The 27,109-nt window shown below is 41.4% G+C and overlaps 2 protein-coding genes across 3 annotated transcripts in view; both read right to left on the bottom strand.

Moving 5' to 3' along the window:
- Positions 1–15,236, bottom strand: part of TGFB2 (transforming growth factor beta 2) — a 91,311-nt gene extending 76,075 nt beyond the window's left edge. For both annotated transcript variants that reach the window (XM_022579242.3, XM_022579243.3), the window contains exon 1: positions 8,995–15,236. In XM_022579242.3, the coding sequence (XP_022434950.1) occupies positions 8,995–9,340 (346 nt within the window). In that variant the 5' untranslated portion in view covers positions 9,341–15,236. The remainder of the gene's footprint in view (positions 1–8,994) is intronic.
- Positions 15,237–15,340: 104 nt separating this feature from the next.
- The window catches only part of RRP15 (ribosomal RNA processing 15 homolog), a 57,261-nt gene continuing 45,492 nt past the window's right edge, over positions 15,341–27,109 (bottom strand). Inside the window, exon 5 of the mRNA XM_022579241.2 lies at positions 15,341–26,075. Within this exon, the coding sequence (XP_022434949.2) occupies positions 25,932–26,075 (144 nt within the window). The 3' untranslated portion in view covers positions 15,341–25,931. The remainder of the gene's footprint in view (positions 26,076–27,109) is intronic.

Here is a 27,109-nt window from a genome sequence, read left to right as displayed (position 1 = left end):
CAAACGTCCTGGCTTCCTTCTTAACAGAGCCTCTCCCCAGGGGAGCGGGTGAGACAGGGGGCCTGGGAGGAGGGGCCGCGCCAGCCCAGAGGCACATTGCCCACAAGTCCCTTCTGCATGTTAGCCTTTTCTGAGCAATACCCTCCCCCCATCCTTTGTTGGATTTCAACCTTTAAGGCCCAGAAAGATAAAGAGGTGAGTGCTATGTGACTCATACGTGTACTCAGAGAGATCCGTTAAAAATAACTTTAAACATTTTTTTCCTAGAAATGTAAAGGCCCTTTGAAACAACTGGTAACATCTTGAGATGTCAAAAAAAAAAAAATCAAAACTGGATATTAATGCGCTGAGCATGCACAGTAAGACACCCCAGCTGGGAGGAATCCATGATGCGGACCTCCTGCTTCTGGTGCCAGAGGTGGCGATTACCAGTCGCAGGCTCTTAAAGTTTACTAAATAGAAACGTTTTCCGAGGGCAGATATCATGTTCCCACTTAATTTTATTTTCGATGTGCTTCTAGGACATAGCACTCTGCTACATGCACATGGACCGCTATTCTCCCAATCCACAAATATTTATGCGACTTCACTGATTTTTACATATTTTTCATATTTTCATACCTCTAAAATCCTGATGCCCTCTTAGAATCAATGGCACGTTACAATTACTTGGCAATGATATTTCTTTTTAAGTGGCATATAAAATAATGGTGCACTGTAAAATCAATAGCGTTTGAGATTCAGTGAAGGATAGCTGCCGTGTAAAGCAAGCCTATTAGGTACCAGAAGCAGCTGCACTTGGCCTTTCTTTGCATGTCATCATCCATCCTCTACAACCCTGGGGGCAGATATCAGCTTCTTCATCGTTACAAGTGAACAAACTGAGATCAGCTTAAGTGCAGGGGCTTCGGCCTGGTCACCAAGCCAGTGATGGCAGAGGTAGCATCTGAATTCAGCAGGAAGCAACTTAAATGTCAACGAGGCCGATTTAATAACTTGTACGGAGACAGCCAAGTTGCTAACCCAAACAAGACCACATTTTAACAACTGCCATTGGCCTGGAGTAGGACTTCCTGTCTTTGATGCTCCCTCTTCCCTTTCAGCCTCTGAGATTCCTCTGGTGCGATTCCCTTTTATTTATTCTCTTTCTTTCACTTCTTGGGGCTGCCTGGCTCTCAGGTCTGTGCTCACTGTACAACACCATCCTGCCTTCCTCAATAAATTAATTTTCTGCGAGAGACAAGACGAATCACCTATCAATTAAATTTATAAAAATGTTGTGAAGAAAATGGTTGCAGTTCAAGATCAAGACCAGGAGACTTGAGAAATCACAATTTTTGTATCAACCAAGTGCAGAGATAAAAGTGGAAGAATGTGGTAGAGGCAAGAAGAGAGACCCAGGGTGGTAAGAAAGGCGTCAGAAGTATACTTCCTTCTGGAGGGAAAGAATGTAATTCCTGCCAGGTGAGGAGAGTCACCACCCTTTCATGGAGGGACTGTATCATTTTGCAAGAGGGCAGGAAAAGTCATGCTCTCCATTTCCTGGTCTCTATTTGGGGCCTCTATTACTTGTGGTACCTAAAAGTCTGACTTCCAGTAAGACATCGCTGATAGAAATAGTTATAGCCATGTCCTCATACGTCACAGGGAAAATACCAGTCTGGACCGTATAGGGTCACTTTTGAGTGTGAAATAAGTGCATGCATGTAAAATATTTAAAACTAGGCTTGGCACGTAGTATGTACCCGATGAGGGTTAGCTTTCATCATCATCATTATCGCCATCATTTTCATTTTTATCTGCAAAACTGGAAACAGGAAATGAATGGTTCTGAGAAGCCTGTGTTGCCTTCAGCACAGGGACAAGATCCATCAGGAACGTTGTCCCCAATAACGGAGGTGAGTAGATTTCTGTCTCTCCATATCTCCTGGTCCAATGCTTTGAACTCTTTTTTTTTTTTTTTTTTTTTTTTTGCGGTACGCGGGCCTCTCACGGTTGTGGCCTCTCCCGTTGCGGAGCACAGGCTCTGGATGCGCAGGCTCAGCGGCCATGGCTCACGGGCCCAGCCGCTCCGCGGCATGTGGGATCTTCCCGGACCGGGGCACGAACTCGTGTTCCCTGCATCGGCAGGCGGACTCCCAACCACTGCGCCACCAGGGAAACCCCAATGCTTTGAACTCTTGATCCTTCTTCTGGTAACTCAATCTTATTCTCTAAAGGGAAACGCTCATTCCTTTAGTAAGCATTGATTGAGCAACAACAAAGTGCTGTAAGAACATAGGTAAGTCAGAGTGGGTTCCTGTTCTGAGGCAGTTTACAAACCGATGAAGAAGACAGGTCAGGACACAGCTAGATTTTACCTACAGCAAAAGAAAAGAGGCTGAGATAGAGATGAATATCAGTATTGTGAGAGTGCAGAGGAAGAGCTACTTAAATAGGACAAAGAACGTCGACGAAGGTCTCATAAGGAGATGGTACTAACTAAACCTCGAAGGGTATTTAAAGGTGTTAAAAGATGGATCTCTAAGTGGAAGAAATTACATAAACAAAGGGCTGGAGGCACAGAAATAAAGGGCCCATTTGGGTAAAGGAAAAGAGGGTGATCTGGCTGGAGTGTAGTTTTCTTGGGGGGATTTAGTTGGGGGGCTGCTGAGCAAGGAGGAGGGGCCTGACCCTGAAAGGTCTTGGATATTATCTAAGACATATGAGATCTTACCTACGAAGCCTAAATCCTCAAGGCCTCCCTATATGAGGATTAGATAGTGCTGGGCATGCAGGATTACCAGCCCTGCCGGTCTCTGTTCCCAGCCCCTTAGGTGGCAAAGGTCACCTAAGGACCAATCCGAGGGAGCCAGGGAAACAGATCTACTGAGTGGAACTTACTAGGAAATGAATGAGTTGTTGGTCCCGAGACATCCCAGGCTGGTGGGAGTGGTCCCCAGGGCATCACTTTTAATCATATTGGAATATCTCTAACATATCTCCTTTTAATATCTCATAATCAATGGCACGTTATAGTCAATTGTCAGTGATATTTCTTTCTCTGTGGCACATAAAATAACAGTGTACCTTTAAATCAATGGTGTCTGAGAATCAATGGTTAATAGCTGGCATGCAAAGAGGGTCTACTAAGTGCCAGAAGCAGAGCTCAGGGCGTCTTTACACAGGTCACAGTCAGTCCTTTGCAACCCTAGGAAGCCAGCACCTTCTTCATCTTTACAAGTGAAGAAATGGAGCCATGGTTGAATGAAGTTCACCACCCTATGCGCAGATATTCCAGAAGCGAGAAGAACAAGAAGGCAATTTAGAGCCTGTGGGGAAGTGGTCAAGGGGGAGTGCAGATGCAGAGTCAAGGCCACCAAGCCAATCCGGAAGCAGGGTGCTGGTCACAGTGCAGTGTAGTTCTAACCTATCAGAGGTTAGAAAAGAAACAAAACCAACGACAACCACCAAAACCCACTTGTGACTGCAGCGTGCGGCGAATTTCTCCCAAACACAGGATGGAAACAAGCTTTTCCGCCTCAACAAACCCATCAGAGAATCCCTAGTATGTGATTAAATTGAAACTACCTGGAGAACACTGAATTCCTAGGTTAAAAAGTATCTTTGTTGAAAAAATATTAAAAACCCAAAGCACACCATATGGTTTCAAAATGACAATGGAAACGTTTGTTTATCTCGGGCCAGAGGCACATTTCATCAAGCTGTTCAGAATCTGCAAAGTGGATCCACCCTTCGGCAGTCGGGCTGCCTAAGGAGAGCGAGCACATCTGGCAAATCCACATCCTCTCTCCAGGATCCCTGAGGACCGGAAATGCTATATCAGGAGAGCTGACAGGGCTGTTTGCAGAGCTTCCCTGCAGGTTCTTTGCTCCCGGCTCACCTTAATACTGAACCTGTAAAGGGCTGGGGGTGGCGGCGGGGAGGGAGGAGTCCCCCCAGAATCCCACCTCGGTGATCAGCTTGTACGTCTCTCCCAGGGCCAGGCTCTTCCACTCTATTTTCCCTAAACTTCTAAAAATGCAGCTTGAAGTGTGTTGTAATCTCTGGGCAAAGGCCTAGGAGTCAGTGACCTCCTTTGTTCTAACCCAGATTTGATATGGGATCAACAGTGAGTCATTAGCCCTCTTCTCACATCTCAGTTTCCTCTAGGAAACAGGATCTGTCATTCTTTCATACCTTTTTATATGAAAGATGCTGTGACTGGGGTTAGATCAGCATCTCTTCACCAGGGAGAAGGCATCGTTCAAAAAGTGCAGCTCCTTGAGTAGACCCCAGGGGTCGCTGTGGAGACACAGAAGGCTCCCGGAGCCTCTGCCAGGTCAGCTGGTCCCCATCTACCCCTCCAGCTTCACAAAGCCCAGCCTCCATCCAGTGGGGACTCCTCAGGAGAGGAGACCGGCCTCCCTTGGCAACAAAGACGGCCCAACTGCTTCAGTTATAACCAGTATATCTCTTTGAGGAGTTTTGCTAGACTTTGAAAAGTAAAAGAAAGAAAAGAGAGAAAATCCTGGAAGAGAACGGAGCCTAAAGTTAAAGGCGACCACAATTAGGCACTAGAGTTAGTACAAGCAACGATGCAATACAAGTGGGGGAATTAAAGTTGGGTCTGCTGTGTATTAATAACTCAATCATTGGGGAAGTCTAGGGAAGGGGTTCGAGTCTGTCTCTCTCTCTCTGCGTGTCCCTCTTTCTGACACATCCACAGAGAATCTGAAAAATAAAATCCCTATCACTTTGCTGTATACCTGAAACTAACACAATATTGTAAATCAACTATAGTTCAATTTAAGAAACAGAAAAAAAATCCCTGAACATCAAGCAAAAATAGTACTATGTTCCAGCAACTGCTAATATTTTCTTTCATCGGGCAATTGGCTGACAGTTCAGCAATGTGTACACAGAAAGATATATCCATGAATAGAATGTTAAGTTGCGTCCCCCCCCACCCACAAACCATAGTGCTATTGGTGTTCTTTCTATCTTCCTCAATTTCACTTGGAAAATTACAGGGGAAATAGAAAAAGAGATTGCTTGGTATTAAATGCTTAGCATTTATGTGAAACAATTACAAAGGAAACCTCACCGTAATGTCTCAGGCTGTATATTTTAGTTTATCTAATTCAATATGATAGAATAAACCAACTTTCTTCCGTTGCTGAGCTTGGAGATTCCACTCTTCCTTAACATGAGCTGCTTATTTTCCTTGCAAGGAAAATCCACGGTAATCCCTCACTTCTTTTTTGCTCTGTCCTGACTAATATCACATTGCTGCTGACTGAAGTTACAGATGGGTGGAGCGACACCCTTACTTAGGCTAAATGAATGGGAACCTTTGATGCCTCTAATTTAGGCCCTTTAAGATCATAATAATGAGGTATACACCATACCAAAGAGTCAAATTCATAGTCCCATTTACTTAAGAAAAGTTTCTGATTATCTTTCTATTCCATGTTAATGTCCTTTTGATGATAAAGATGTTTTACTTTCAGATTATTACTTTGGAAATGGTACTACTAGCAGAATTCAGCAACTGCAAATAAATCCCAGGGTTACCGGGTTTCTCCACGTGGAGCTGGATAATCCTTTGATGTATGGGGGTGGCGGGTGGAAAAGGGACCTTTCCTGTGCATTCTAGAATGGTGAGCAACCTCCCTGGCCCTTCCACTCCCAATCATGACAACCCAAAATGTCTCCAGACATTGCCAAATGTTCCCTGAGGGTGTGGGCGGGGGAAAGGACAAAATCACCACAGTTAGAACCACAACACGTGCCTGATCTGTTACATGGAAAAGAGAGGCGAAAGAAAGAAAATAAAATTTTGTCTCTTCCTTTTTTTTTTTTTTTGACTGTCGAAGGGTCTACATATTTTAATTGTTAATCATTTGGATTCTTACCCTGTTATGTGGAATAACTCTTTCTAAATTTCTAAAGCCCTGTACAGTGTCTTTTGAATAGATGTACTTGAAGTTCAAGTGGATTGTCAAAAGGACCAGAAGTCCACTAATTCCCACTGGGTAAAGTATGGGTAAACCTTAGCATAACTCCACTTTGAGCCTTAAACTAACAGCATGTGAAAAGATCAATACGAATAAATTCAAAACTAATCAGATCCCTTCTTCAAATGTTGACACAGTATTATTTATATCCCATAAATACCTTCTTGACTAAAATTCATCCTAGGAGATTGGCACCTGGCCAGTTCTATTCATATTTACTGTATTTATATAGTACGCTGGGCCAAGGATAATATTTAAGACAAAATATGCCTGAAGGCATATACAATATCTCTTATATTTTTACTTTTAAAACTCTACATTGCTAAAAACATTTTGTCTGAACTGTATAAAACGTCCTGCAAAGGGCTACCAACAACCTGTAATGATATATAGCTCATTGAGCATGATTAGAGCATATTTGTAATATTTGAGCTGAAGTCACTCCCTGAACGCTAATAAGTTGGTGGTAAAAAGTGAACCAGTGATCTTTCCCATGCCTTCATCTCTGGGGCTTATGACCCGCTGCAGATTCCCTTCAAGAAATGACAGGCACACTTCCTCCCCACCGTCTCTTCAGGGAGGACCGAGTTAAAAGTTAGGTGGAAAGGTCCTAAAGAGGGAAAGCTGGTATATAAGCCAATGCTGTCCTTTCCGTTTGCCCTTTAAAAATATGGTGGAGTGATTTTTTTTTTCTTTTCTTCCTTTTTTTTGGAAGGGTTCACTATATAACTAGAAAGTACTGGAAAATCAGTTAACCTACTTTCTATAAAATTATCCACAGTCCTAGCACAGTAGTATCAAATCTGCTATTAATAAGGCTTTCTGCTCCTAAATTTCCTTTAAGGCTTTAAGAAGCCTGCACTCTTTGTAGGAAGACTGATAGTTTATATTTTATCCTGCACTGATCAGAGGCTTTCATTTCTTTGGTAGCTGGGAGAGGAAGCAGAAGGGAATCCACACACGCACCTGAGATGCCAACCTCTGAAATCCTAATAATTTGAGAATTTTTTCCAATTTGGTGATGATGATAATCTTGCGTGGGATCACCTCAGTTCTTTAGACTGAAGAGTGCTTGAAGAACAAAGAATGAACACCCTCTTGGGTAATTTGCTCTCTTCACACCTATCTCATGAAGGGATCAGACCTCCTCTCTGTTATGAAAATGCCAGCAATTCATGAGAGCTGTTGCAGGTAAACATTGAAGGCTTGGCTTGTTCTGGTTCTACGTAACGTAACTGCCCGCCTGCCCAAATTCCAGTAGAACGGTTGCACGTGCTAGAGAAAGCAAACTGACTCAACTCCCTGTTGGGTCTCAATGATTTTGGACTAATTACAATGAACTTTCTTTCCTAATTAATTCCATGGCTCCACCCCAGGTAGAAAGCTTTCCTTCACTCCCCGGGGGGGAATCACCAGGGTGGAGTGTATTTATCACCATTGTTGTGGATGGTGACGTAATTACAATAATAAAATCATCCCGCTTGCCAGGATCTCCTGCCTCAGCTCTGCCCTTAAACAAGAAGAGATGATGCTGCAGCAAAACAGAGGTCGCCAGGAAGCCTGGGGTTGGATACTTCAGCTGACAATCTGAGACCATCAAATACAAGACATGGCAAGTCCCGGAACTACGACTTGTCAAACTAAATATAAATATTCAAAAAGAAAAGCACCACCCTGCAATTAGAACCTCTAGGATAAAATTACCAAGATGGCCATATTATCTCTGTAGGCAAGACACAGAGACGTTGTGAAGGCTGCCAGGGAGTATATAGGGCATGGAAAGGGGAGGAGAGAGATGGGCAACCAATGAAAAGTGTACGACTTGGGATTTGGAATAGGCAAATGTTGGAGCTCTTTTTTTTTTTTTTTCTTTTTCTTCTTCCTGGTATTTAACCCTCTCAGGCATCAATATATGCTTCTTCTTCTTTTCTTTTTTAAAAGAACTTGGAAATCATTCTAAGCTAACTGCCCTCTTCCCTTCCCCTCAAAGAACTCAACAATCAATCATTCACTCGCGTTGCTACTGTATGCCAGCTGGTTTTGAGGACACTGCCCTCAGAGAAGCCAGTTTAAAAAAAAAAAAAATCGGCTGTCTTCTACGCTGAGATTTAGGAATGCAACGAAGTGACTGCAGGAAGCCTATGAAAGGGCAGGGAACACCGGGCTCAAGAGTGAGAAAGATAAACGTTAAACGCATAAGAAAAAGGATCTGCTACACCGGCGATTTCAAGGCAGGTTTGAGTGAATTCGGAAAAAAATAACGTGAAGGAAAAACCCTTTTAAACGTAGTCAGCAACGAAGCTGTCCTTTCTACCATTCCAGGTGAAATCAAAAGGGGACGTGGTTACAAGATCTCGCCTTGGGGGGAATGTAAACACCTCGCCGAGGCAGTAGATTCAAGAATTGAGGGGTTGGAGGTAGGTTTTTGGAGGGGTCTCCAGATCGGGTTTTGTCTTGGCGATGCTGACATTTTTCGGGGAGTTTAGAGACAATAGGGAAGGCTTGGGGAATCAGCTGATAGGTCGGCACGGAAAGGGGCGCCTTCCGGAGAGGCTAGTTTTGAGCCACTTTTTTTTTTAACCCCTCGTGCACCAGTTCGGCGGGCTTCAGGCCAATCGGAGCAAAGAAAACAAACCCACCAAGGTTTCCCGGTTTAACGCGGCCCCAGGGAGCGCCTCCAAGTTTGACAGAGGAGGGCTGACTCCTAGCCGGTGGCCGAGTCGAGAATTCCAGGGAAGAGAAAAACGCCTTATAAAAGACGGGGGCGTTGGGGGAAGGGAGAAATGGAGAAAATTAAAAGTCGCAAGTCCACGTTTCAAAGCCTAACGTCCTCAAGCACACAACTGGCAAGGAGGTGGGTGGGACGGAGGACAGGAGCAGGGGAAGGAGCGAGCTGGGACCCGGAGAGGGCAGGGCGATCCCTGGAGTGGCTGCGGTTCTGGAAGCCTCGGGCAGCGCTAAGCCCCGGGGAGTGGAAGCGGGGAGCGGTACTTACTTTCCGAGGGGAAGAAGGGCGGCATGTCTATTTTGTAAACCTCCTTGGCGTAGTACTCCTCGTCGCTCCGCTCGCGCTCGCAGGCGGCCGCCCTCCGGCTCGCCTTCTCCTGGAGCAAGTCCCTTGTGCTGTTGTAGATGGAAATCACCTCCGGGGGGACCTCTTCGGGTTCGGGATAGTCTTCTGGGGGGCTGGTGAGTTTCAGCTTGCTCAGGATCTGTCCGCGGATCGCCTCGATCCTCTTGCGCATGAACTGGTCCATGTCGAGCGTGCTGCAGGTAGACAGGCTGAGCGCGACCGTGACCAGATGCAGGAGAAGAAAAGCGCTCAGCACACAGTAGTGCATTTTTTTTTTTAAGGTGGAAAAAAAATTTTTTTAAAAAGTAAAAAAGTAAGAAAAATAAAAAGAAACCAACAACTCTCAAAGTACAGATCAGGTAGATTTTTTTTTTAATGCGAAACTTTTGAAAACAATCGGGAGTCAATGTCCGAGAGAAAAAGCTATCTTGCTTGAATTCCTTTAAAAAGAAAAGGCAAGTCGTTCCCCAAGTGGAAATATTAATACACGACGGGCAAGGGGGAAGCTTCACTTGGGGGAGTCAGCAAAAGTTTTCTTGGAGCGACGAGATGGGGGCAAAAAAAGAGACGAGTGGCTATTAGGCAGAAATAAATTTAGGAGGAGGAAACGGAGTTCAGTGTGTCAGTTTCGGGTGCGGAGTGGCGGATCCGAACTCGGCTCCTCCGGCCAAAAGGGAAGAGATGAAAAGGTCCCGGGGCTGGCAGCGGGAGCGCCGACGGGAGGGCCGCGGGCAGCGCTGTCAGGGGGGCGGCCGAGGCCGGCCGGCTCCAATTTATATATTTAAAGAAGGAGCGGCGCGGCCCTGCCTTCCACTACGGCGCTGAAAGCAGGAGCAGCAGCAGCTCCGGAGCGGAGGGGCGCACACGTGTGTGAGTGTGTGTGTGAGTGTGCGCGCGCGCGCGCGCCCGTGTGCGCGCGCTGGGAGCGAGCCCGGCCCCGGCGGGGAGGCGGGAGCGCTTCGCGCTGCGCCCGGTACTCGGCCGCGTCCGGCGGGGGCCGCGGGGGCCGCGGCGAGGATCCTGCTCCCGGAGGTGCGCGCGGGGGCCGACACCCCGGCCGGCGCGCCGACCCGCCCGGTCACTCCACGTTGCCGCCGCCGCCGCCGCTGGCGAACGCGTCCGGCCTCCAGCTCCCTCCTTCTGCTCCTTCTCCTCTCGCTCGAAACGCCAACCCGGCAACAGACGAGCGGCGGCCGCCGCCGTGGCTTTCGCCCCCCGCGGACCGCAGCGGCAGCCCCGGGACGCGCCGACAGGGGAGTTTTATTCCTAGGGGGTTGCGAAGGGGTTCCCTTGGACACCCACCCTTGCCCACCCACTCCTGGTTTCTCTCCCACTTGGGCTTTCTCGCCGAGGGTAGTAGGCACTTGGCAGCCTGCAGTAGATCCTCTCCTTCCTCTTTTCTGCAGCCAGGCAGCCCCTCGGTTTGCCCCCGAATGGCTCCCTAGACCGTTATCCTAGGCTCTCCATCCCTCTCGCCAGGCCTCCTTCACTTGCGCTCTCGCTCTTCCCTGTGTGTGTGTCTCTCTGCCTCTCTCGGTCTCTCTGTATCTCTCCCGCTGCCTCTGCCTGCCTCTCTCTCTCTCTCTCTCTCTCTCTGGTCGGGAGCTTCTGGAGCTCCCCTCGGAGCGAACCTTCTGCTGCCAGCAGATAACATCACGATCCTGCCTGGGAGGAGAGATTTATAAGTTCTCTCTGAACCACGTGTTTGCCTTCAACGAAGTGACGTGCTAGGATTACAGTCAGAAGTCCTCTCGTTTACTTAGACCACGAGCTCTCCCTGAACCGTTGAGGGGGTGTGGAAATGAGGACGGCTGTGGGGAAGGGAGGGAGGAGGTGGTGTGCGCCCTGACAACAGTGATTTATGGTATTTACTTTATATAGTCATTTTGGACCCGTCTGGTGAAGGACATGCGATCAAGCCTCCCATTTTTACTTCGTGTGGCTCGCTCGCGCACAGCCTCCCAGTTGGGATCACTTGCTCTAGAATGGAAGTCTTCCCTCCTGTATTGTACACACACACACACACTCTCTCTCTCTCTCTCTGTCTCTCTGTCTCTCTCTGTCTCTCTCTCTCTCGCTCGCTCATGCAAATGAGCATCAAACAGTTGACTCTGGGCCAGGCCAGCCCTGAGATAGGTCATCCAAGCTCCACCTCCTAGCTTTTTAGTGGCATCATTTTCTGAGATTCCATAGCACCGTGCTGGTACCTCTATCCTAAAGCTTATTTTATTATGGTTTGTTGTTTACAGCCTAGTTCTGCATTTGACTGTGAACGGCTGAAAACAGAGCTCTCTCTTTTGCACCTGGAGAATGAATTATATTTATTTTACTGTTTGAATGAATGGCTATCTTCTTAATTTGCTGCCTAAGCCACATCTTGACATGGCTTTCTCTTCACCTTCTTGCCCAGCTAGACTTTAGCAATCAACTTCATTCTTTCCACAGCATATATCCAGGAAGCTGGGATTTTAAGTGTTTGATGTCACTGTTATACACTACTCATAACTTGACATTTTCTATTTCAACCTAGTCCAAATTAGATAAATACAAAAATAATTCTTGCCCCTGTTCACTTTTCCCTTTTTCTTTTCTTTTACCTTTAGTTACTCAGAGTCAACATTTTCATTTCATCATGACGGTAGCCATACCGACTAGATAGATGATTTAGATGATTTAAACTGGAAACTCTGTTGAGTTTTCCCCCAGACTCAAAGCCACTATATCACTCCCTAGTTCAGATGTTCCTTTTATTATAGAAAGGTCACAAGGAGCTTTCTCTAACTTTTGGAATTTACACTTTCCATGTGTATGGGGCCTATACCATTAGTAAATAGAGGGGTAAATAGTTACGATAACAGTAGCTAACAGATATTACACTTAGTAACGTGAGGCAGATCGACAGATGTGTATATATATATATATATATAGTCATTTAATCTTCACAACATTCTAAAGTAGGTATTATTATTATCATCTCTATTTTGCAGATGAGACTGCGGTACAGAGAGGTTAAGTACCTTGTTCAAGACCATAGTAAGATGGATTTTGCCATCAGAATGTACTGTCTATGTTCTTATCCACTACGTATTTCTAAGAAGCACTGGTACCAGAATGTGTCTGACAAACAGGGATCGTGTGGTGAAGTTAAGTTTGAGAGATACTGGGTACTCTATTGCCTACTTACAGATTCACAGTTTCCGTCATGTTAAAGGCTCTGAGAATCTTACAGAAAATAAAACTGTTTAACCCTTTTAACCCAGCATATCCTGAACTCCCTTGAACATGGGATTTTTTCTGATGAAAACACATCAGAAAACTCTGGAATAAAGGGACTGTTCCAACCTACTTCTGAATAATTCTGAAAATTATGTGTAAATCAGCATTAGCACGTTCCTTTCCTGGAGGTTAATTTCAAATTGAAGCAACTTGAAAGCAGTCAGACAACCAGCTACAACTCCAATAGCCAAAGCAAAATATACTCAGGAGGTGCTGCTATGGGGCTAGTAGTTTCACCAAGTTGTCATCCCTTTTGAGTTGAGTTTGAGAACTGCAGTAATCTAGCTATACACAAAGGGGAAAAGTGACTGTTCCTACACGTGGGGCAATTATAGGACATAAAGCAGGAGCTACTGAGTGAAGATCTGGCTTTGGAAGGTGGCTGGTAACCTTAGGCACCGTGCTCCGCCAAGGACATAGGCTCAGCCTCCCCTCAAATTAGGGAGACTACCTTCTAGATATAAACACAAACGTACCTGAGGTTAAGTGGATTCAGATTAGTGTGCGGATAGAGCAGCAAAAGTCCATCTCCATCACTGCTAGGAAAGCAATCTAAGCCATAAATCCTTCTGACAACCCCCTTCCCAACATAAACACACACACTTTTGCCCATGGTATTTAGTTTGATGAACACGTACTGCTTACTTTATAACCCCTCAGACTCCTGGCCTGTTCATAAGAGGCTACTTTTAATTTCCCTAAAGCCCAGGAAGCGAGGACAGGGGAGGGGATGGTAAACTCTTCTAGTGTGGCCGAGGAGAGTGACTTGAGTGTAGCAGGAGAGGAGGCGCCCCTTTCTACCTCTCAGGTGAGCAATCCTTTGAAGATGCAACAGGTAAGACTTCAAGAGCTGTCCCCCTGGTTTACCAAAGCCATGCGGTAAAAGGGGATTTCACCCACACAGGCCATCCTGATTAGCTCAAGGAGGCAGGTGAGCATAGTGTAAAAGGGGCAGGTTCCAGACTCAAGTTTTCTTGGGTTCAAATATCCATCGCTTTCTGGCTTTGTGATCCTGGCTAAGTTACTCAGACACTTGTGTTAGTTTCTTCATCTATGAAATGGGCATAACACATAGTACCAACAAGTTAAGATTACCGTGAGGATTAAATGACACAAGGTACCAAGACAGTTTCTAACACAACCTGGCACTTAAATATATGCCCATTAAATGTTAGTGACCATTCTTGTATCCTCTCACTTCTTCATTTCTGTCAGCTCTTTCTCCAACATGAATAGAATGAAAAAGCCAGGGAAGATGCTAATTAGAATTTGCTTCACGGTTATGCCTCCTAGCAGTTTCTGTAAGTTCATGCTCATTGTTATTTTAAACATTATGGTATTTTGCCCCTACTAATTGTAGGAAAAAGGGCAAGAAGATACACTTTTGGTGAACAGAACTCTAAATGGTTATCAAAATCCAGTTAAGTCCAAATTCCAGTTTAACACCCTAAAATGGAATTCTTTGTTTTCCAGATCAGTGGGAGAGCTGTTTCCACCGCTAGCCCTTCTCTGCTCATTAATGGGTATATTCACTTAACTAATGTGCAGGTCCTACAAGAGCCTAAACAAATGCTTGATATCAAAACAACTACTCATCCCTGTCCCTGAGTTTTACCCCTAAGGATCACAGAGAAGAGTTTATAATGTAATAGGTCCTTCCTAAGTCTGGTGAAAGAAAAACTTCATTTGTAACAATTTTGAAAGCTTTCCACAATGGTTTCAAGCCTCAAAAACCAGGAGGTGGGGAAAAGAAATATACAGAGCTACTGTAATTGGTTACATTTTACTCTCAATAGTTACACTTGAGAAAGGCAAAGTAACCCTTTAATGTGAAAATATACCAAAAGCCTTTTAAGTTCTTACTTGTAATTTTATCTTTGATACCACAATTCAAAAACAATGTTTGGTCCATAACACTTTTTGTCTCATGTTCTGTACGCATTTTTATGCAAGTTTCTGCTCTCAGAATAATGAAATGAAAACGTTTAGTGATTTCCACAAGAAAAATCATCCAAATATTGTTTCCATTCTGTATCTATAGGTTTATCCAAGAAAGAAGTGATAAAGGACAAAGGACGGCACACTGGCAGGGAGGAAAAGGCTGAAAGAGAAGATCACAGGTGGTGAAAGATAAAGGGGTGAACTCAGGAGACAGGGAAAAGCAGACATATCAGTAGGTTGTGAGGTTTTAAAGTGATAAACTCCTCACACTTTGATGATACACTGTGGGAACACTGATCTTACCCTTTGGAATTGCGATTAGTTGATGGATTACTGCTGGTGGCTTTGGGGCCCTTCCACCTCTATATTTTCAGCTCCGTGAGATTTCCAACAGGGGGCAACCTCCGGAGGCCTGGATACTGTCACCGCCTACTGAAATCAGCCAGAGATCCTGGTTTCTTACCCCCGGTGAAATTTAGCCACTAAAATAGCACTTGGTGATTGATATAAATAAATGAACATTATGGGGACAGCTGTCTTACACTAAAATATGGAGACATGCTTGATAAAATGCTAATGCTGATCAAAAGAAGCCAGCAGCAGAGTTTTCCTTAGTTTTTAGGGCAGGGTTTGACACTGGCCTTTATAGAATCTCTGCTCCTACTTCACTGACCCCACCAGCCCAGCAGTCCCCAGATACTTCACAAAGCAAGAGACTGGAATCAGGCTGCTGGGGAGAAAGGGAGACAAAGAAGTATGAACAAGGTAAAAATTCAAAGATGAGGAAGGATAAGAGAAAAACATAATGATGTTATAATTAAAATGAGAATAACAACATAAAGTGGAATTTTTATCTTTTTAAGATATATAGTCTTTAAATGAATTTGTCATCATTTCAGTGGGTTTCATAGATTGTGGAAAATTCTGAATGTGTAAATTTCCATGAGCAAAGTTACCAACCTCTATTTCAAACAACCTTGCCTTTGTGCTGCCTCAATTATCCTGCAATTAAAAAATGAAAATAAAACAAAAACCAACAGGCAATAGCAACTGCAGATAAAAAGAAAACCTGGAAGTAGTTTTTTTTAATGTTAGAAGGAAAAACTAGTAAATACGTATTTTAAAAAGCAAAGTGGAAGTATACTTTTAATACATATTTTAGCAAGCAAAGCTGTATCGGTAGTTATGATTTGTAAAAGTGGAGACTGCGGGCCACAAATTTTTCCTGTTTGTTTCAAGTCTTAGAAAAGAAAGTTAGTTCTTACATCTAGGGCGACCATATAATTTATCACACAAACCTGAGCACTTTCAAGAGTGAAGAGGATGCTTTTCATCTATACACAGGACGCCAGGGGTAAACCAGGACTGTCCCAGATTGTCACCCTAAAATGAAGCCACTTTCCAATTGGAATCTGTAACAATACATCAGTTAACTTTTCACCTTCTCTCGGTTCAGTATGATATATATTGCGTATTTCCAAGCCTTTTTTTTCTTTGCCTATGCTACCGATTCTAATAATCACTATCAGAGCTATAATATGAAAATACTTGTACGATTTTTAGCATTTATATAAACATGCACCACCCCCAAAATGAAGTTCCTGAGAGGTGCCTGGTCAAGATTCTTCTGAGCTCCATGAAAGCCCACCCCCCCACACAGACAGGAAGAAGAGGAGGAAGATGAAAATGGGATTAACAAGTATTTCATGTATTCTGGGTGCAGCCAAATTCATTTTAAAATTTTGGAAAGTGAACAATAGATAAAAGAATCTGAAAGGTAAAAATAAAGTGTCCTCTTCCCGTTTTAGTGCACAGAACGAACAGAATGTTTCTGTCATTTGCTGCTTCCGGGTCACCTAATACTGACTTTTTACATGTTGATCTTTCCTGTTTAGTAAACAGTGAAGGCTGCAACAAAACCAGGGACACCTGGGAAGTTAACGTCACCTACAGTTCTGGTTTCTTTTTAGATTATTTCAGTTATCTCTATGTGTCTTTTCAAGTACAAACGCAGTATCTTCACAGTCAGTATCAAATGGCAAGCTGTTTACCATAAACCAAAGGAATAAATCCATAAATGGGCGTGTGCTATGACCCAAAGAGACTTCAGCAATACACAAAAATGATTTTGGCTACCTGGTTATTAGAGAGAAGCTTTTGTTTTTTAAGAGGTCTTTGTTAATTAAGTTACTTAAGGTCACTAGACAACAGATTGTTGCAAGGTCGATCTGGTTATCTGACCAGTTATAACGGCTAAATGGAATCGATACCCCGGTTGTACTGATTGTTCAGAAACTAGTCCCTCGCCTGGTGTGAGGGCTGGAGGGGAATCGTTTAATTCAATGATAGCCTAAATCGTGCCACCTAGAGGAGAAAAGTGGTATGTCCTACAGCTTCCTATTTGGAGAAAACTAACATACTCAATTTCCCTGGGTATTTTCATCACAGCCTATTAAACAATGATACAATGTCATGTGGCTGTAAATTTTTTTTAACTGTAATTAACTTTCACCTCAAGGATATTTTCCATTGACTTTTTTTTCCCCCAGAGGAAAAATAAAGTGTTAGTTACTTGTTATCTCCTAGCCAATAACATTCTAAACTAAAATCTAGTCTTCATTTTTACGAAGCATAATTTGAATATCTAAATTCTTAACAGCAAAAATGTCAGTACTTACACGCTTATGAGCCATCTAATGTCATTAAGTAACAACCAGAGCTATGGGCAATGTATCTTAGTATAAAAGGAGCTAGTCATGTTCCAATAGACAAAACTATTGGACACTACTCCAGTACTTAGTAGTACTTCCATTTCTGCAGCATCAAGATAATTGAACAGCAAAGTTTTAATTATCAGACATACTCAAACAAGATCTATAATAAATTCTCCAATAGTACACTGTATAATAAACTGACAGTAGCAACCAAAATAAAGCCTGAGCTGACAAGCTACCTTTAAACTGCTAGTGCCAGGAAAATGTTCACCTTTTGATACGTGCCGTAGGTTCGTGTCATGAGTAAATGAGACTAAAAAATGTAATATGCCTATTTATTTTTCCCAGAGCAAAGTGCAATTTCTAGAATCTCATTTTCTATAAGACCTTAATAATTTCTAGAATGTCATTTTCTATACAACATCAGTATCACCTACAATGTGAGGAATCACTGTTGTGTAACAGCTCTATGACTGGAGCTTGGACTCAACTGTATTAATAACTGTGAACTTGGGCAAGTTATTGAACCCATTGCCTGTTTCCTCAACTATACGTTGGGGACAATAACAGCACCTACTTCACAGGGTCATAGGACTGACTGGATGAGTTAAGGGCATTATAAACTGTTAAATACTATCTGGCACACAATAATTACTGTATAAATGTTTGCTGTTCTTATGACTTGCTCTGGTCCAACTTATACTTGACTGGTTGACGGGCCGACCTTCATGCAGTTATCAACTGCACCCCTCCATGTCAACCCCTTGGAGTGTTTTATTAAGACAGTATTTAGAGTTTTGGTTCTGGAACAGCTGAAGTAGACAGTAAATATATTTTAATTTCTCATTAAAGGTCAGGACCTTGGTACTCAGTGTGAACTCGACTTTTCAGGCCGTCAAAAATTATTTTCTTAAAAAAGGAACGTATTATGTTCTTCTATTCATCTAATGAATCTTTGGCATTTGAAAATTTTACTTATGCTATCCATAATTTTTTACATTTTCAGTCTACATGCAATTCTTGACACGTGATTTCACCAGTCTTCACGCCATCATGTTAAATGGTAGCACAAAAGTGGAAGTACCACAGTTGATGTCTGTGTGTGCCCTCAAGTCACTGAACTTGTAGGTTGTCTAGAATTTGTCGTTATTAAAAATAATGCTATTATGCTGTTCACACAGCATTTTCTGTAATTAGGATCTTTTCCTGAGGAGGGTTTCTAGAAGTAGAATTACTGGGTGAACACAAATTTTACTATCTGCCAGACTTTAAACTTTTCTGGGAGGAACTCATTATCTAGAAGAGGAACGTTTATGATTAGAGATCAGAAATGAATAACAAATCTACATGCACAGCATCTAAACCTCCAAATACATAATACTGTTTCCTGAGACCCTCCCTACTACATAGCAGGCACTGTGCTAGACAGACGCTGTGCACGCATTGTTCCAATCCCTCCAATATACACAAACATATCCCTGTGCCTGAGGTACATGCTAGCCTCAAGAAGTTTTAAGACATTTTTGCAACAACACATGGCTTAATGTGAGTCCAAACTGAACTCTGAACTCAGTTCTGATTCCAAAATTTTGCCTTCTGTCATCTAACAACGAATACTGATATTTCTAAAAATATTCCATGTAAATATAACTTCATTTATCATTAAAAAGTGTACTTGGGAGTCCTCATAAGGACCAAAGTATGGCAGCTGTGTCATGCAAGAGATATTCCTATCATTCCTACCATTTGTAGAGAAGGATAATGTCACCTTGAACCTTTTGGACTCTGAGCTTTTACTATTTATAATACACTTAAGAGATCCCAGTGTTACTGTACAAAGACAAATATTATGTGGAGGCAGCCCTGATGTTGTGCTGAGTACTACTCAGTATTTCAGGGTAACTGCTGTCTGGCTGCCCGGCTGATGTTTTGAGAGCCGATGTCAATCCCTTGTTTATGTCCATCCCAGGGGAGGGGATCCATTTTTACCGAAGACTGAAGTCTGGCTCTGCGAGCATGAGCACGCAGAGGCAACTGTCTAGAAGCCTCAGGGTGAATCAACAGCTGCAAGGCCACCCACACAAAGGACGCGGCTCTCAGCTGTCTCTCCATTCAGAGCCCCAGTTGGTCTTGACCCCATACAAATCTGGTGTTGCTGCTTTGATGTTTATGAACCGACTGCATTAAAGACGCAGGGTAATGATTCTGGGGTTAGAGAAACTGTTCTTTATACAAATGTGGTTTAACACCTCATCATTTTAAACTGGCTGTACTAACAACGCTCATGGTGCTCTTTGTTTTCCGGGTTTTTTGCCCAGATCTGCAACCTCCATTTGCTCTGGCAGGATGTCGAGTGTGTGCTGGGATAGATCTGAGCTGCTAGATACCTCGGGAGCCCTGCCACTCAAGGCGCTTCCTCAGGAAACCTCCTAAACAAGGAGGCTCCCGACAGAAGTCCCCAGCGCTGGAATTCACTGGCTTAGATGGCACCTGCTGTCTGCTGCTCTGACAGTTCTCAGCATGTCCCTTTAGTGCATCACAAACCTATTGTTTCACAGTACTGCACTGAGACTTAAAGTTTAGTGTGTTCATCCTGAAAGCTGCAGGTGGTACTACTAAAAAAGCAAATGCTATGTGTCATACACAGTGGCCTAACATGTAAGGACAACAGTTATACCTCAGGAAATAATTATAAAGCAACTTAATATAACTTTTTAAAAATACAAATAGTGAAAAAGACATCAACCATAATTTAGTCAATAAAAATCACACCAGTATTTGTATATACTTAAATTGTATCAGTAAATGTTTATGTAACAATTCAAGATAGACTTATGATTGCAAAATTTACTTATATTTTATTAGACTAAATATATGCTCTGTGACTTTATTCTCCTCTTAGGGAGACAGACCACCACTAGCCATGTGCAGCTTTTAAAATTTGAAGTAATTAAGTAAAATGAAAAATCCAGCTTCTCTGTATCCCTAGCCACACTGGAGATGCTCCATAGCCACTTGTGCTACCATATTGGACAGTGGAGATATATTTCCATCATCACAGAAAGTCCTAGCGGACAGTAGTGATGTAGAGACTAAAATTATAAGGAATCTAACATATACCCTTGTTTAACTACTCGAATGAAAACCAAAGAGCATTTGACAGAAAGCTAAATATATACTCCTGCTATAGTGGAGGGGTGGACGAATGAGGTGAGCAGTGTTGGACCAGATGTTGCTAACAAAGCAAAATGAAACATATTTTGTAACTGTCTCTGGGGACAACTCTTCTGAATACAAAAGTCATCACACACCTAGATAAATAGCCCTAAATCATAACTCCCTGAAAGTGTGCTCAGTAGACCAGATGAAAAATATTAATGTGTTTCTAAGCTACAAAACATCCTTTAGAGAATCTAAAATTGTTTAAGAATTGTTGGACGGTATCTTCAAACTACAAAATTCTGATTAGATTTATTACAACTCTTAGTATTTTGTTAACCACCGATCACTACTCTAAATGTCCTGTCACCTATCTCAGACACCATTTTACTTCCAAGTCTGTTCATTGGTCCTCCTGATTGATATATTTAATCAAGTTCTGAAAAGCTCACACAGGGAAAAAATTTACCAGGAGGCCTACCTTTGCTGCAGTAGTCAGTAAGATTCATCTATCCAGCTGGCCAAAATTCAGACTCCTGCTTTCTTGGGGAAGGAATGAGAGAGCTTTTTGTAGGCATGGAAGAGTTCTCTCTCCCTTTTCCAAAATTTGTTCTAACTGCCAATTCACCTCAAATAGTCTTCGTACTCATAATATCTGCAGGACTCAACAGACTCACTACCTATCACAGATATGCTGAGTGGAGACAAACATCAGTCATGTTGATGCTAATAGATAAATTTAAGGAAGGAGCAGTATGAACTCTGCTTCCTTCAACTGAAAACCGTTTCCAAGTAAAAATGAACTTATCATCAACAGAGTACCGACAAATTAACCTCTTCACACCCCTAGACAAGCTTCATTATTCTAGGACTCCTATTACGGTACAATCACTGTACAATTCTGTTACAATAGTTTTTTAATGTACAAATTAGATTCCACTATAATAGTTTTTTAAAGGGTTATCTTTTAACAAACATTTCTAAAGTCATGGCACATAACTGATTTATTTCAAGTTATCACTGTTAATCCAAATTGGCACACAATCCAAATCATACAGTGGGCACGTACTGCAGGAAGTCGACTTTAAAAAGGAATAGGAGATTTGACTTTTTGATTTTTTACAGGAGCAAAATTACCCCTTATTTTGCCATAAACAATATCACTCAAATGATTCTAGTACAGTTCCTGGAACAGGTGCTCAATTAATGCCAGATAAATGCTTCACTTAACCTTCTAATTCTAGTAGGAAATCTAAGTCAAGAATCAATGGTAGGGCTTCCCTGGTGGCGCAGTAGTTAAGAATCTGCCTGCCAATGCAGGGGACACGGGTTCAAGCCCTGGTCTGGGAAGATTCCACATGCCGCAGAGCAACTAAGCCCGTGCGTCTCAACTACTGAGCCTGCGCTCTAGAGCCCGCAAGCCACAACTACTGAGCCCACGTGCCACAACTACTGAAGCCTGCGTGCCTAGAGCCTGTGCTCTGCAACAAGAGAAGCCATGACAATGAGAAGCCCACACACCACAACAAGTAGCCCCCCCGCTCGCCGCAACTAGAGAGCCCGCGCACAGCAACGAAGACCCAACGCAGCCAAAATTATTAAAGAAAAGAATCAACGGTAGCTAAAGTTATTTCACATCTAAGTTAAAAATGTACCATTTGCTATTTTATGCATTGCTGTGGACTGAATTTTTGATCCCCCGCCTTCCACAATTCATATGTAGAAGCTCTACTCCTAATATGATAATATTGGAGGTGGAGCCCTTTAGGAGGCAATCAGGTCATGAGGCCCTTATAAAAGAGGCACTGAGAAAGACGATCTCTCTCTGCCTCAAGTAGACACAGCAAGAAGTCAGTTGTCTACAAACCAGGAGGAGGGTGCTCATCAGACATCAAATCTGCCAGCACCTTGATCTTGGACTTCCCAGCCTCCAGAACCATGAAAATAAATGTTTGTTGTTTTTCCCACCCAGTCTATGGTATCTGGTATAATGTCCTGGACTAAGACACACACACACACACACGCGCACACACACACACACATTCACACTTCCTTATGAAATTACAAATGTTAAAAAGTATCTACTGATTTTTCAAATGTATGTTTTAAAAGCGAAATTCACGTGGCACAAATATATCACTATACTAAGTGCAATAATGGTACTCTGTGATCATTAAAAAAACTGAAAAAATAAAACTTCCATCCCATTTCACTTATGACTCTTTTATATTATATAATTTTATATTAATATAATTTATATATATTAAAATTAGTATAATATAATTTTATATTAATAAACATCTATAATAAAATAAAATAAGTAAATCCGTATAGGGAAGAAACAAGTTATCCAAAAGATGTAATACCAACTTACTTATTTGACCTCCTCCTATCTCTTCTAAATATTTATGCTCTATGATGAGTCCTTTACAGGCATCCTCTCAGGCCTTACAATTCCTTACAAGGTCCTCAGTTTGTCCATGTTTCTGTTCACACTTCAACCTTAGGACTTCTCTGCTGTTATATGTTAACTGGGACATCTTTAGGTGTCTAGAAACTGCAATTAAATGGCTTTATGGTTAAGTACTGTATTTACATGTCCTAAAGACCAGCACGGGAGGAGGGATTAGTTTAGTTGGCAGCCACTGAATATTAAGTATGTTCATATGTGCAAAACACAGTGACTGAAAAGCCTTAAGAGGTTTTCCAAAATTTAAACATTCCCTTTCACCCACTTATTCATATTATGAAAGACAAAATATTTTAAAGGATTGGACTTACCCTCAAATAAATCTTCCAGAACTTCCTATGGAGTCATTTCAGGTTCTAAGTACTGAAAGCGAGCCTTTGAATTAGTCCATCCAAAGCGTTTCCAAGATATATTTTTCAACGAGTAGAATAATACTTAATCTATGTAGAAGTCTACTTAACTTGAAAATAAATTCAGTATTCTAAGTTAAAGTACTAAACTACTGTAATGATTCTAAGTTATTGTCAGTCTATAACAGGTATTAATTTTGTGAGATTTCAACGCCTAAAAGCAAAAAATAAGCAATACTAAACTATGCTAATACTGATAACATTCACCCCAGCCATCTGAATATCCAGGTAAGGGAATAAGATAATACCTAGGTACTGGTTACCTGGTTACTATTTTCCATTGTTCTTTTTAAACAAACAAAAATAAAATCTTTTTATTACTCTATTACCCTAAATAGTTACCAAAAATAAAATCCAAATATTGTTATTTTTAGATAACTATGGGGAGGGAGGGGTATAGTAATGCTGTTCTTTCTCTTTTCCCTCCTTAAAGAACTCAAAGACAATATCAGAAGTTAGGTGCAGAATTATTTATCTGATTGATGTCAGAATTTAAATGTTGTAGGGGGACTTCCCAGGTGGCGCAGCGGTTAAGAATCCACCTGCCAATGCAGGGGACACAGGTTCAAGCCCTGGTCCGGGAAGATCCCACATGCCGCAGGGCAACTAAGCCCGTGCGCCACAACTACTGAGCCTGCACTCTAGAGCCCGCGAGCCACAACTACTGAAGCCTGCACGCCTAGAGCCTGTGCTCCGCAAGAAGAGAAGCCACCACAATGAGAAGCCCACGCACCACAACAAAGAGTAGCCCCTGCTCGCCACAACTAGAGAAAGCCCACACGCAGCAACGAAGACCCAACGCAGCCAAAAATAAATAAATAAACAAATTTTTAAAATAAATAAATAAATAAATGTTGTAGGCAAAATATTTAGGGTAGAGATGACAGAGCTAGATTATTTAAAACATCCATCTAAAGATACAGAGTTTTTAAAATAATATGCTCATCCTTAGATTCACATATGGTGGTATTTTGCTTAAATATTTGATTGCCAATATGCAGAAATATTAATACATATAAAACATCCTATCTTTATGACAAAAATTATTTCACGTGATTTACATATGCTTTACACCTTCTAACATAAGTGATTTTTTTTTTCTTATAGCAGCAACTCAATTTTATTTTGGAATAAAATGATTTCTGAAAGAAGAAAATCTGCCAATATTCTCTTCCTTCCTTTCAGTTTGAAAATCTTGCTCAATTTTTCTAAATTAAACTAATGACTATATGATAAGTTTATGTTAAAAAACAACTTTTTTACTAAACAAGAAGTTATTTACCCATTTCTATCACCTGATGTCTTATTCAGAAGAATTTTTGCAAAGCTTTAATATGATTCAGAAACAGATTAATAGCAGGAAAAAAAAGAGTAAAATCTTTAATTCTGAGAAGATAAAAGTTTTTAGGTGCTGCAAATTTGTTTCTCAAAATTATCTACGTGTGAGGCTGTATTGAAATATTTATCTGTGTTAAGTTATACTGAGATGTTTAGCATGCTCATGTTACTACTGAGGACTAGTTGCTCACATTTACTTATATTACACTGACAAAATAGCAGTTCTATAATTTAAGAAGACACTAAATTTCAAAAGTTTGGATACATACAAAAATGTACTTTGAGCTCTGCTGGTTTAATCATTTGATATCTTAGATGTATACCGTCCTTTAGGATAACAAATACCAGGCCATGGACTAATCTAACTTTGGTTACATAATACTTGTAACACCCAAATGGGTTTGCAAATATAAACGTCTCTGCTCTAGCACAGTTTTGAGGGGAGGATTATCCTTCGATATATAACAGATGCAAGCATGTGCAATTTGGTAGTAGGAGGGAACTATTTTTACTGTGGAAAGATGGAGTAAGGGATGGACCCTTTTAAAAAAGAACAGATCACTTTTATTAAATAATTCCCCTACAAAGTTTGCATCTTAGGCCCAGTTTCACAGAAATTTCGGAATGATATTAAATAGCCCTGCTTTCTCTTATCTTTTTGTTTAACACCTAGATTCTGAAAGTCATCCAATTTAATAATCTTTAAGACAACTATAAGAAATCAAGTCTCAAATCAGATGCAGACTATCTGTTGTCTAACTACCATTTCACTGGTCAGCCAGTCCATAAAAAAAGAATTTACGCTAACTCAAATATTTAGGGAAAATAAGAGAAACTAGAACATGTCAAATATGCTTCCTAAGAAATTATGCCTCATTGCATAAGTTAAATATGAGAATTTCCACCTCAGTAAATCTCTCATACAAAAATAACCTAACACTTAAAATAAATCTAAGCCATTATTTATATATATTACTTAGCATATAAAAGGAAATAATATAAAAGTAGAAATTTGATGTTTCTTAAATCATAATTGCCAAAGTGTCTAAAAATAAAATCATCACCCCAAATCAGAAATGCTATAATTTAAAAATTTGCTACAGTTTTTCTCAATAGCTCACCAAAAAAAACACACCAACGCTTCCCCACAAAAAATATACATATATAGGTCTGTAAGTTAGAGGCTGAAAAATATTAACTTCAAGGAGTTCATTTTAATTATGAATTGATATTGCATTTCTACAACCCTTGGTGATACTTAAATAAAACACCAATATCCAAAAGCAACAGGTAAGCCTATAATGAACTTGGCAAAATGCATATCTCAAGTAGAAATATTTCTACAAACGTTCTAAAGAACAATGCTTAAAATTATACAAGGTCTGAAATATCATTTTAACCAAGTTTACATGAAAAAGCGAAACACCAAAGTTGATAATAGTGAAAGTCTTTTGGCTCTCTTACAAATGGTATCTTTATAATTTCCCAACTTTCAGAGCACGAGTATTTTTCTAGGAAAAATAAAATGGAAACTGTGTTTCTTATATAGCTTTATGTGTCAGAGTCACTTCCAGACCCCGGTCTGTTGTCATCTGCTCCATCACTTCCTTTGTCCCAGTCTTTCATGGATGCTCCCATCATGAAATTATCACGTAGGATAGCCCATCCTGGGCCCTCTTCTGATTTTGCTTCAGTCTGTGGAAAATTATACAATCAAAATATTCAGAAGTCAATTTCATCATAAGGAAATTTTAAAATTCCAAGCTATAAAACAAACCTGTCAACACTTTTATAATAGGAGTGAAATCAAGACAAATTATAGACTGACTTTATTTATACACTGTGATCATATATGCACAAATATGTAGTACTATGTTAAAATATTTCAGCCTTATAAAAGAACCATGGAGCAGAATTAAACTTTTTTTTTTTGCAGTGGGGGGTATAATACAGTAAAATCTAGGTTTGGTATCAATTTTTAAAATCTTCTGACAATCAAAACAGACTTACAAAAGATCGTTTAACATTCAGTGATAACTTATTAGAAAATGTTTGGCAAATTATTTTAACACAAAGAGAAATTTAACAAAGGTTTTTAACCCAAAATAAATTAAAGGCGAGAAAATGAAACTAACCTGATACTGTGCTAGGTTTTAATAGATGCTATCTCATTTAACATTTGATAAAAATTTGAACCAGGGCTTCCCTGGTGGCGCAGTGGTTGAGAATCTGCCTGTTAATGCAGGGGACACGGGTTTGAGCCCTGGTCTGGGAGGATCCCACATGCCGCGGAGCAACTGGGCCCGTGAGCCACAACTAGTGGGCCTGCGTGTCTGGAGCCTGTGCTCCGCAACAGGAGAGGCCGCGATAGTGAGAGGCCCGTGCACCGCAATGAGGAGTGGCCCCCGCTCGCCGCAACTAGAGAAAGCCCTCGCACAGAAACGAAGACCCAACACAGCAAAAATAATAAATTAATTAATAAAACTCACTCCAAGTTTCAAAAAAAAAAAAAAATATTGAACCAAATGTTCTTTATTTAGGTTATAATCTCACCGCCTGGCCAAATCATGGACTCAAAAGACTAATCACATGCTAAAACCATAAATATCTGAAACAGGCAATAAACATAACAGGTAGTCAATTCATTTTGTTCATTCATAGGATTTATATAAGACTATGTAAGAGAGGCTAAGAATTACAGCCTCTTATTTCATGCTACAACAGTACCA

This window comes from Delphinapterus leucas, chromosome 1 (assembly GCF_059928025.1).
Source record: "Delphinapterus leucas isolate spDelLeu-1000000601 "Yukka" chromosome 1, BTC_Dleu_Yukka2, whole genome shotgun sequence".
Taxonomy (NCBI): Eukaryota; Metazoa; Chordata; class Mammalia; order Artiodactyla; family Monodontidae; genus Delphinapterus; species Delphinapterus leucas.
Note: the sequence above shows the minus strand (reverse complement) of the source record. Positions and strands in the feature narration are given on the sequence as shown.